The sequence below is a fragment of the Pempheris klunzingeri genome, chromosome 3 (genome assembly GCF_042242105.1).
Source record: "Pempheris klunzingeri isolate RE-2024b chromosome 3, fPemKlu1.hap1, whole genome shotgun sequence".
NCBI lineage: Eukaryota > Metazoa > Chordata > Actinopteri > Acropomatiformes > Pempheridae > Pempheris > Pempheris klunzingeri.
The window spans coordinates 29,640,702-29,652,864 of record NC_092014.1 but is presented as its reverse complement, the minus strand read 5'-3'; the positions used below and the strand labels follow the sequence as shown (position 1 = coordinate 29,652,864).

The following is a 12,163-nucleotide window of genomic DNA, read 5'->3' as shown; positions in this document are numbered from 1 at the left end:
ACTCCACCACCTCACCTTTACTTGTGGCTCCATTGCTCTCGTTGTTTCCCAGCGACGAGGAACTGAGGCTTGTGGGTAATCCCTTAACAGGAAGTTTTGATGCAGCTGGTGCGGCAAGTCGTCCAACTGACCCCGACGGTGGCTGCTGATTGGCCGTTGGCTTGGGGTTGTAACTTGCCGGACCAGTGGCAGCCAGTGTAGATGCTCGCTCTGCAGCGGTGCGAGGTTTGGGGATACCTGGAAGAGAAGCCATGAGTTAGCTTTATTCTTCATTACAGACACAATGTGAACTTTGACACTAAATGGAAAAGTATCTACTGCAGTATGTCCATGACAATGTGTGCGCATGTGACCTGTGGTTTGTTTAAAATGAAAGCAAAAAGAAGAAAAGTCAATACAGATTGAAGGGGAAACTGTCGATTCTTCTACATGCGAACCAAAGACTTTTCTGAATTCCAGTACAGTCGAACCTTTGCTAAAATGGCAGTCATAGCCGTTTTGTGAGCCAACCAATCATAATGTACAAGATATATGTCAGGTATCGGTACACTTTACATCCATTTATTGCAAAAACTCTCTCCCAGAAATCTTTGCTGTATTTTATCAAAGAACATACATGTAAATTAACTGAGGTGTGGATGTAACAGTTGTAGTTTAATGTTGCACTTGATGATAACCATTGTAGGATGGCCTTTTACCATCTCAACTACAAAAACAGAGGAGGAATCCTTACCAGCGCTCTCTGGAATGCAATATATTGTAATGTTCTTTCTGGTAGAGTTTGTGTAATAATTACAGATTTGTATTTTGAACAGCACGAGTACACAAGTGTGCATAGGACTTAGACCTACAAGAACAGAGTACTAGAGTACTCTCTTAAGTACTCTAAGATCATAAAAAATCATGGTGGTGTGGTGGTTAGCGGTATAGACAATGGATGGATGGATGCCGTTAAGATGCCGAGGTTATAATAGAGCACAGTGTGGCTAATATTGTGTAAAAATGTAGTTATTTTGTCAAAGCATCGTAAAGAAGAGGGTGTCACTGTAACAAGGATCCTCTGCAAGAGCACGGAGGATGAAAACATCCAAAATCGCTTTAAGAGAAGTCAGTTCTGTCTACTTGATATAGATCTATATGTGGAGAGACATGCAGAGAAGCCGTAGTTGAATTACTGCAACAAACTATTCACCATCAGCATCCATCCATCCATCCATCCATCTCAAAATCAACAAGCTGCCTTAAAACTCATTAGAAGATTCTACTGACGAATAAGCGCCTTTACAAGCCAGTGGTTTTTCACCTGATACCAAAATAACAGCAACATCTGTAAGTTTGGCGTCAGGAAATGTAAGACTGGATTCAGATGTAGTTCTTGACTCCACAAAAAAAACTCAAGACCAGAAACTGCCATGATGACAAAGAAACCACAAACACCACATTTCCATCTGTAATTCAGAACTGACAGAATGATTCTTTTGTTATTGAGGATGTACAAGTGAGGTTTTTACTCAACATGTTGCTGCAACAGAGACTGACGTTCGTATAGTTATGGAAATGTGAAACAACATCTCAAACTCTCGTCATTTTTGTGGACTGAATCACACATTCTTTCCTAAAACCAAAGGAGAATGGATTCCCCTGAGATCCATGACGCCATCCTCTTCACACCAACCCAGGGATGTGAGATGCTCTTGTGTGTGTGTGTGTGTGTGTTACACACAGATAAAAGACAGCAACACAAAAAACACAAAAAGAACCAAATGTTACATGACAAACAATGAGTCTTTCAATGAGAACACAGTCAGTGAAATATTTTCCATGAGAAGCGAAACATTTTGTGGACCCTTAAACAACAAAATTACTTTGTTTCTGTCTGCAGCTGCCCAAACAGTCATTTCATATTATTTCATTTAATTTAAAAACCGAACTCACTGCATATTTAGGAACTTCTAAACTTGTTTTCCAACACAGAGAGCCCAGTCCCGTCGCATCAACCTGGCAGTGCCGCTCAGGACCTGAAGCCTGATCTCCCGCTAAGCAGGGAGGCCCCAGCAGTCCTGACTGCTGCCACAGATGAACGGGGTGCTACACCATTACTTCTCTGGCCTTTTGATGCCATGATATTGTTGGTGGACACTACAGTGTTTGGAATGGCAACTTCCTTCCTCTTCTGTAATCTTTGAATGCTGAGTGTTTCTAACACATTTGCCTCCCTCTTAAGAACTCAGGTGATTGATAACCGGCTTTCTTCCTTTTCCTTCCTTCTGTTCTGATTTGTCCTCTGAAATAAAAACCTCATCACATCTCCATGCAAACATTTCCACAATTTAAACCCCCTCTACGTTTACTTTTAACATTGCAAATCGAGGAAGAAGCAATGTCTAATCATAATTAGTGTTCCATCAGCGAAGAAGTACATCACAAAATCAGTGGTCTCTTGTACTTCAGTAATTCAGTCCACTTCATGGACAAATTCCCTGGATATAAAAGCCACTCCGATTCAGCAATGAAGCTAGATCGCAGATGTGTGCTCAACTTTCTGAACGACAAAATACACCACCTACGAAAGATTCGAACAAACAATAAACTTGCCACAGATAAGCTTGCTGTCTTCAGATTTAATTCAGGAACAAAATGTAATCTCACGCCAGACCACGTTTTTGACTGATTTTGTAAAACTGAGTGATCGAACCTAAGGATCAGATCCTGTGACGCAGTACAGCTTGGGGAACCACTGAAATACCGTCAATGCAAATAGGACAGTGACAGTAGTCCAAATCAAATGAAGCACGGGCTTGTATAGGCATCTTGTGTCAGGTCAAGCGTGAAGAATTTCAATGCCTAGTTGTAAAGTTCATGTGAGGTCGCATCTGACCCTGCACCTATTTGCACAGTCCTACTAACGGATACAAGTTATCCCATTTCCTCTTGGGTTCAATGGAGCCGAACTGTCTTTTAGACAATTTTTCTCCTAAATGACCTCATTTACACAGATTTACTACTGTTAATTTGTGCATTTTGCATAATCTGCTCTCAATCTATTTAATTTTTATACATTTCTAGTTATTACTGTTGGTTTTGTACGCTTATGACCTACAACTTATGTTTACTGTTGTGCTGCGCCCTATCAATCACTGCAACAAGCTCATTTATCCACAGAAATCATTAGTTTCAATTACAATTTCACAGACTTTCCCTTGACTTTCCCCTGCCAATGGGGGGGGGGGCAGACAGAGCGCACAAAGAACTGTGAAAAAACAGGGCTTGTTATAAAAGGAGGGAAAAAAGTTTACATGTGTTCACCGCAATTACATTACCTCACATTAACACACAAACACACATGCACTCTCTGTTGGCGAAGGTAGAGCAGCAGTAAAACTTGTACTGCGACTGAAGCTCGCAGGAAACATCTGGATTCATTTGGTTATAGTTGTGATGAAAAGCCAGCAAGAGGAAAGCAGCTGGATTCTCTTACCTCGGAAATCAACGTTAGGTAAGATGGCACACTATAGATCTACCGTGTGCCTACCATTGATACACAAAAACACACGTGTACACACGATTGTCTGACTACACCAGTCCGGACTACATTTCTTCTGTAACCCAAGACTTTAACCTAATCATAACCATGAATTGAAGACCAAGCTCTAAACTAACATCGGAGTCTAAACAATCAGCAGCAGAACAACATTCAGCAACAAATCAGATCCTCTCTTTCACAATGTTTGCCATTTGCTTTTCTTCTGGGTTTTATTTTCCACAAGCTTGTAGCTTGTAAATGCTTTTCAACAGCCGATGTCGTTTGTCTGAGCCTTCTACAAGCACAGGAGGGCACAAAGAAGATGGTGATTTTTTTTAAGCAGATGCTGCCCTCAACTGCATGACCCCTGGATACTAAGCTAACAACAAATTAGGAAGCTAAATGTTCCCTGTGATTATTTATCTACCTTAGTTTTATGTCTCTGTTGATTTTAGTACGGCACTGGCATAAAAATGAACACATTGGCTGTCTGGAAAATCAAAAGTCATGATGTACTTCATAAATGATCAGCAGTAATGTGAAGTATACAGGATTATAAGCTTGAAGTCCTTTGGCTGCTTCCATAATTTTATATACCAGTAAACCAACAACATTGAGTTATAACTTATTCTGCCATGATTTGGGAAGTGTTACATTCCCTGCTTAGAATATATGTTAGAAAGAAAGCTGGGGACTTACTGTCTATGGATCTTAATACTTGGTTTGTTACTTCATGGCAGGAAAGGAAACAAACTTTCCACGTCTTCCTCTGGCCTAAATCCCTCTCAATAAATGTATCTGCAATGAAGATATCAGCACTCTGCTATCTACAATGATGATGTTGTGCATGATATAAGGGTGTGTTGTGCTTTAGGTACAAAGTAGCAAATCCACGCTTAAACTCAAGAGTCAAAACATGAATCAGTATAGCGAGAGAACCACATGCTGCAGCAACCATGGGGCCGCAGGATACATTCAACTGTTGAGTGATGAGATGTGCAGATGCTTGTTTAGCAGTTAATAGATAGTAAGCCATCTATTGAAAAGTGGTGTCGTGTTAAAAGCAAGACCTGATCCATACTGACCCTGTCAGTATGTCCTCGTTTAGGTACATTTCCTTTATCTTACAGGCAGAGTTAACTGTTTACAGACGCCTGTCACATTCAAGAACAGATAGAAACACTGAGCACATAAACACGCTGGCTAAGCCTGTAATAGAAAAAATGTCTAATGAAGTAATCAAGTCAAATTCAACATGGCCCAATGCAGACACACACTCACACTCAAAGGAATCCATTGATGGCAATCTCAGGCTGAGATCAAGAGGCATCCGTTTGTTCCTGTGCATCAGTAAAGAGGACAGACAAGCTTTTGTCCGTTAGAATACGACATTTATAAGGAGAAAAATCTGGTTTTACGCACACACACACACACACACACACACACAGACAGACATTTCATCCAAACACACACACAATGTGCACATTTTCTGCTATGTAAATGACACACTGTAGTTCAGTGATTATGAAAAACAGGTTACAGTGGAATTACAGAGCCTTGGACACCAGACAGGGGACATCATGTTTAAGTTAGGTGTCTCAACCACATCTCATCACCATACACTATACTTAGCCCCACACACACACACACACACACACACACACACACACACACACACACACAGACTCAGACTGGAGGCAACAATGTCAGGATGTGACTGAACCTCTCCATTTCACCATTCAACTCACTTTGCATGTACATACACACAAAAACGCATACAAGGCAACTGACAGGAAACAAACACCCTTCCCTTAAGGAAAAAAGAAAGAGGAGAGAAAGGAGAAAACAAAAGGAGGATGACGCAGAAAAAAAAAAATCATAAAAAAGCATTAAAAGGAAAAATGTCTCCCATGTGTTCTTTAACTTCTGAAGACAAACCTGAAAAGTGAAGTGTAAAATGACATATGAACATGCGAACACAAACACACAGTCTGAGTGTCCAGCAGTACTTTGTGAACTATGGTGCAAAGGCAGACAGAGATTAAAGACAAAGAGTTAAAGAAACAGCGTCCTGCTCCTTGGCAACACTACAGCTGAAGCATAGTCTAACATTCAAATCACTCACGAGCTGCGCAGAGACACGCAAAAACACCCTAACTTCACATGCCTGTCCGTCAGCAACTTGCTCACTGTATGTGACAAAGTATTCAAATCGCACAAAAGTTCGCTAGGGCCTGAAAGACAGTGTGTGTTTGTGCGTGAGAATGTGTGTGTGTGTGTGTGTGTGTGCATGTGAGTGCTGTAGCGGTATGTGGAAGGCATTTTAACTCGCAGCTCTGCAGTGTCAGCCTGCTAATTTCCTGAGTCTGCTGCAGAGACGAAGTAGAGATTTTCTTCCAGCGAACACACACAGACACAGACACAGACACACACACACACACACACACACACACACACACACACACACACACACACACACACACACACACACACACCGACTGGCACAAGTCTATATGCCTGACAGACGGAAAGACAAGCTGAGAGTCAGACATACACTCCAAGTGCAGCATGTTTCTGTATGTTTACATTTCAGGTTTCATGGAGTAAACGTGTCTGTACTGAAACAGCTCACGTTTACGTCTCTGCAAACATGCAGATACCATATCAACTCACCCTGCCACTGACTTTGGCTCTGTCTCACTCTTGTTGGAGATCCACCCCCAGCACTCTGTCCACCCTCTCTCAATGTGGAGCCATCACTCTGGGTTTGCCTGGGCCCGGGGCTCCCCTGTCCTGGAGGCCAAGGGCTACCCTGTCCTAGAGGTCCGCTCCCTGACCCTGGAGGTGGAGCCAGTCCCAAGGTCCCCTTATCGGCTCCAGTGCCTCTCCCATGCTGCCTGGCATTAGGCCCCAGCTTGGAGGAGACTTTCTGTAGGAAGAGCTGACGTTTAGTGACAGTGTCCCAGCCGAGGGGCCCCAGCTCAGAGCTGCGCACTGAGACCATGGTGTTAGCCATTCCCGGCTCAGAGTTAGAAATGTGGATTGGGGGAAGTGAGGGAGGCAGCGAAGGAGCAGAGGGGTGGAGTGAGGGAGAGAGTGTGTTAAAACAGAGGGGGAGGAGGAAAAGAGAGAGAAGGAAAGAGAGGGAGGAGGGAAATTGGGAGTGTGCTGCAACCACAAGAGGGGTAAAAAAAAAAAGTTGCTATTGTGTTGTACATTCCCCTTGAGAATCTTGGCTCTGACCAGGCCAATTTTCTTTTCTCTCTCTGTCTTACTCTACCTCTCCATGTGCCTCCCCCTCTTGCCTCTATAAACACTAGCACACATGGAGTCTGTAGATGAGGGTATGCTGTTTGTCTCAGTCTTTTCACAGGGAACACTAAACTTATGGAAACTGGTGCTAGTTGCCGTTGCACAGCTACTTGTGCTGACAGAGCTGTCAGAGATTTGGGAGAGTGAAGGAGAAAAAAAAAGCAGAAAACATTCACAAATCCATTCTTATGTCCACTTAGTTCAACACGTGCTCCAATAAAATCAATGTCGTCTTTTCATTCAAAACCACCTCCCTACCCCAAATCACTGTGCAGCAGACACAGGGATTCTTCAGAAAAGATTAAACACTTAAGAATGTTCTTGTAGCTTATAGCCTCCTCAACTTTTCAGCTGAGCCAAGAAGCTGAACCCACGGATTACCGTGGCATACCAATACACACTAAATCATGTGTTGACATGCTAGCTGGCAGCTGGACCAAACCTAACTGTGGCCATGTTAGGTGGACGGATGGATGCCCACGTGTAACACCATTTCTCTGAATCTTCCTAAAGTCCTAAAGTCACCTAGTTAAAGTAGATCTAGTTGAATCGTCTTGACACCTGAACTCACGCCACTATAGATGGGAGAATAATCATGGAACGATGTAAGCAAACTAGGCGTAATCCCTGCGAATAACCGAGCAAGACTGATGACACAAAACTGTAGTTCATTGTAACCCCATGAAAATTACCTTCTTTGACCTTAATCTGATACACAGACAACACAGCAGGTTTTACACATTTGTTTCTGTTGCACATGTTTCGGTATGTGTGTGCAGCACAGCTGACTTGTTCTAAACACACCATGTGCTGACATAACCCCTAAGGCTGACTATGAGAGAATACGCTGGGGCAGGTTTTAAACCCGTCACTGGCTCAATGAACCTTTAAAAACACATACCAGAGACATAGCAGCCATAATATACGTGCACCACTCCCTCATTTAAAACACAGCTCACACTTAATACTACTCTGACTTTGTCTCTCTGATACAAGTAAACAATGCCAAACAACTATACCACTTGCTAAAAGGCAGATTTGCATCAGTCTATGATTTAGTTAATTTTCTAGCCTTCACTTTTACATTGCATAACTGCTGCCTGCTTAAGTTTGACCTGCAAATATTAATGACAATGTCAAACTTCCTCTTTTTGAGTATATGACATTATTGCTATTTTCCATTTAGCTCAAAAGCTGGAAGTTAAAAATAAATCTATTAGTAGCAACCTGAGCTCATATTCACACTTTTCGTGTGTTACTTTATATCTAAAAGTTCTTTTCTTTAGCCTAAAACACCCTATACCCCATGACTCCCCACACACACTGAAGGACCACGAGATATCACCGATGATGTGTCCCACAGCTGGCAACACTTATCTGCGTCACAATGTCTATGTTGCATGACTTTGTATCTGGACCCAGAACTGTTTCTGGATCCATGTTGACATTTGAATGAAAAAATGACATGATTTTTATATGTCAACTGTGACTGAAAACACAATTTGGGGGCAGAGGAGCTCAGTTTAAAATAAACTCAAACATGCTGCTGGTACTCACCCCGCTATGATTCCTTGGTTTTTCCATAATGGCCTCTGTCATTAAGGCCTTTCCGGTACCCTTCCTTTGGTCCTCCACAGACAACTCATTTGCATGTGAAGTCTCCACACCTTCAGTTGGGTCATGTCTATCAGGCATTTCATGGACAGCCTTCCCGGCAGAGTCCAGGGGTCCTTCCTCAATCACCTGAGACCCCAAAGAGCTGGTCGAAGAAAAGAGTGTTTGACTGACAGCCAGACTCTTCTTGTCTGGCTGAGCAGAATCATTGGCTGCTGTCTTGTGGTTGGCTTTGAAGTTTCCTCTGATGGGTTTCAGCAGCACAGCCACTTTGACTGGACCTGCAGATGGCCTTTGCTTTTTACCCCCATCACCAGTGTGTGCTTCCACCTTCCTAAGAACAGCTCTCTTTCCATTGGCTGGAGCAGATTTCTTCTGCTGAGTAGAGGAGAAATTGCAAATGTTAGACAGCTGAGACTACTTGATACATGTAAGCTTTTCAGTCACAGTACAGTACCTGGCTGGGTGTAGTAGGTGGAGATGGGGTGGACCATGATTCAGCTTTAGCCTTGACATTCTTTAGGTCCTGCCTGGAAACTCTCTTTCCCTCCAGACTGGATGGTTTGACAGATGTGGACACCACTGTCTTGGAAGCAGCTGACGTAGTACTGATTGGTTTGGTTTTTGCTGTTCTGGCTGGATGACTGGTGTTAGGTTGGGTAGGTTTGGGGCCAACTGCACATCTTTCAGCTTCTTTGGGTGGAGGAGATGTGACTTCCTTCGCATCTTCAGTTGGATTGGCAGGAGATGAGGATATCTGGGTAGCTTCCTCAGAAGCAGGAGGCTCTCTCTGGTTTTCCAGAGGTAGACCAAGGAGACAGGCAGTGACCTCTGACCTCTCATCATCAGCTACACTCACAGCCACAGGCCCCTCTGACTGCAGCTCAGTCACCACAGCAGAGCCACCTGGGTTCGTGATGCCGTCGCTGGACTGGACTGGATTGACTGAGCTTTTGACGGTCATGCTGCTTGTACAAGCGCCCATGTCAGAGCTCACAGACAGAAACAAAGCCTCCTCTTCATCGTCGTCGTCATCATCGGCAGGGATTTCTGTTACATCAGAGTCTGGAGTTGAGGAGCCGTGCCTTTTCCCGTTACTCCCGAGGTCATCGTTATTGTCCAGGCTACCACTGTTTGTCGCCGCGGACATGGCCAGTGTCAGGTTGTCATTGTCATTCCAGGTGTCATGGTGGTGCTCACCGCTGTTGGCGTCCAGGTAAACAGACACAGAGTTGTCGTTGGATTCTGTAAGCTCTGTTGCTGTTTGCATCTTTCCCACAGAGATAGTATCATTGTCATCTGGTTTACTTTCCTCCTCTGGTATCCAATTTGAAATTACCTGATCTGTCATTTCGTCCATTTTGGTCATCACTGTTGTCGTTAGGGTGACCTCAAACATGTCATAGTCCTGTGGGCTGTCAGTCCGGCCTCCACTGAGGCTACTCAGACTCCGCAGAGACTCGGGAGACGACTCCCCCAGACAGGAGGAGGAAGAGGAGGTGGAGGGAGAGGAAGCTGGGAAAGCATTCCCGTTGTGGTCTCCTGCACTGTGAAGAGGGAGATTCATGCTGGATCCGCTTTCCTCCCTGACAGGGAACCCGTTACTGGGCTGAGAAACACTCATCTCTGGATCAGGAAGGCAGACAGTCAGAGCCTCTTTTGTTAAACAGGCTCTCTGTTGTTCAAACTGACTATAGAAGAACTATGAACCAGTGGTCCTTACTGCTATTTAATCATCTTTACTCTCTTTGTATTGACACATCCACTTGAACATTTTAGACACTGCATGACAGTGCTGCAGCATTTCCAAAATAACTGTAAGTCAAGTGCAGAACTACATGTCAATTTAAGGGCCCTGATCCTCGCATCTTGTTTGAAGACAAGATTCCACATTTTCAGGATTTTGCTGTTGCAAACATCTGAAACACAGCAAGAGGGGAAAAAAATCAATCTTTATAAACTTGTAATTTTGATAAAACAGCATAACTGTATCGATCAAATCAATAGAATGAATCTTGATTAGACATTTATCCTGTTTTCCCTCTCTAACATTGTAAATACCAACAATATTAAAACAAAACTATGTTTTTATACCAAGATGGCTCATTTTAAGTGTTCACACTGACCAAGCAGCTGAAAACCTGAAAAACACCACACTACACAATGGCTAAACCCTTTTATACACATACATATACACATATTTATGTTGATTTCCACTATGATAATTCAAGACACTGCCAAATAAAAGACATTTAATAGGAAAGATATATTCAAGTGAGCAGTTTTAAACTTCACATGGTAGCCTTTACTTCTGAAACCAATGAACTGACATTCTGTTTGCTGCAGAAACAACCCAATGGCTGCTCGCTAATGGCAAAAGAATTGAGAAATGCTGCCCTCTGTAGACCAAAAAAATCACAAAGCTATAGATTTTGGTGCATTACTGACATCAGCTGCATGGATGATAACACACATATTGTAACAAACTCTTGGGTGTGTGTCGGATGACCAGCCTCAGTGATCCCGGGTGAAATGAGCATGAAGACCAATCACAACAACTCAATCTCCTTTTGGAAGTGATGGACTTGGAACAGTGATTTTGATCTGCATTACTGATTTTCACAAGCAGAAGCCTCACATTCAGATGAAACCCAATGGACTGGAGCATGATACAAATCTGTGTCTAATTTGGTGTCAATTGATGATATCATCTATGTTGCTGTTTCACAGACAGATGTCCAACTGTTCAAACATCACTGGAATACCACAATACAAATTGTGTTAAGAAGTGTTTCACAGAAAGTTAAACATTTGTCATGTTTGTGCATGTTGTCCACTGTGCTGTGCAAAACAGTGAGTCTCACATCTGCTGCATGTATGTAGTTTTTTGACCACTCAAAGTGCATTAGACTACACAAATTCATACACGGATGTCAAAGGCTGCCATGCAAGGTGCCAACCTGCTTATTAGGATCCACTCTAACACTCGTACATCAATGGCACAGCCCTCTGGAGCAATTTGGGGTTATTGCCAGAGGACACTTGAAATAAAAATGCAGATATTTCGATTAGTGAACGACTTCCTCCTCCTGACCACAGCTGTCATTATGTGTGTGTGTGTGTGTGTGTGTGTGTGTGTGTGTGTGTGTGTGTGTGTTTCTGTATGTATGTGGGTCAGGGACAAAGAGAAAAGAGATGAGCAGCTATATAAAGGCAATCAGATCCAGGACAGTCCTCCATCTCCATTATCCAGTAATGACAGCAGGGCCCCTGGGCAAGACAGGGTTGACTCACTTCCAGGTAGACAGACAGAAAGGAGGCACACAGCTAAAAGCCTTAACCTTCACAAGATGTCAAAACGTTAGCTCACTAAAACAGGTTATCTGAGTCTCGTGGGCAGATTGGCAGAACGGACTACTCCTCATCCAAACGCATATGACATCAATATTTATTTCATTTCATCTGCATAAGTTTTATACCACTGTACCTTTCAGCTCTGACAGGACAGAAAAGCCTCACGCTACGTGAAAGGAGTGCAGGCGTGTTTTCAGCAGTTTGCCGCTGCTGAAGTTTGCCATTTTTAATACAGTGAGTGCACAAAATAACCAACAGCAAACAAAAACTCAAGTTCTGTATGAACAGTCACAGCCTTGTGAAACAGTTTGACTCTCTCCTGCTAAGTAATTCCAACAGTCTACCTCTGCACATCCATAA

At 43.1% G+C, this 12,163-nt stretch overlaps 1 protein-coding gene across 1 annotated transcript in view; it reads right to left on the bottom strand.

Moving 5' to 3' along the window:
• Positions 1–10,073, bottom strand: part of LOC139222784 (microtubule-associated tumor suppressor 1 homolog) — a 42,490-nt gene extending 32,417 nt beyond the window's left edge. The window contains exons 1-4 of the mRNA XM_070854653.1: positions 8,907–10,073; positions 8,393–8,827; positions 6,197–6,452; positions 16–237 (exon numbers count right to left, since the gene is read on the bottom strand). Coding sequence (XP_070710754.1) covers positions 16–237; positions 6,197–6,452; positions 8,393–8,827; positions 8,907–10,073 — 2,080 coding nt within the window. The remainder of the gene's footprint in view (positions 1–15; positions 238–6,196; positions 6,453–8,392; positions 8,828–8,906) is intronic.
• Between the last annotated feature and the right edge of the window lie 2,090 nt (positions 10,074–12,163).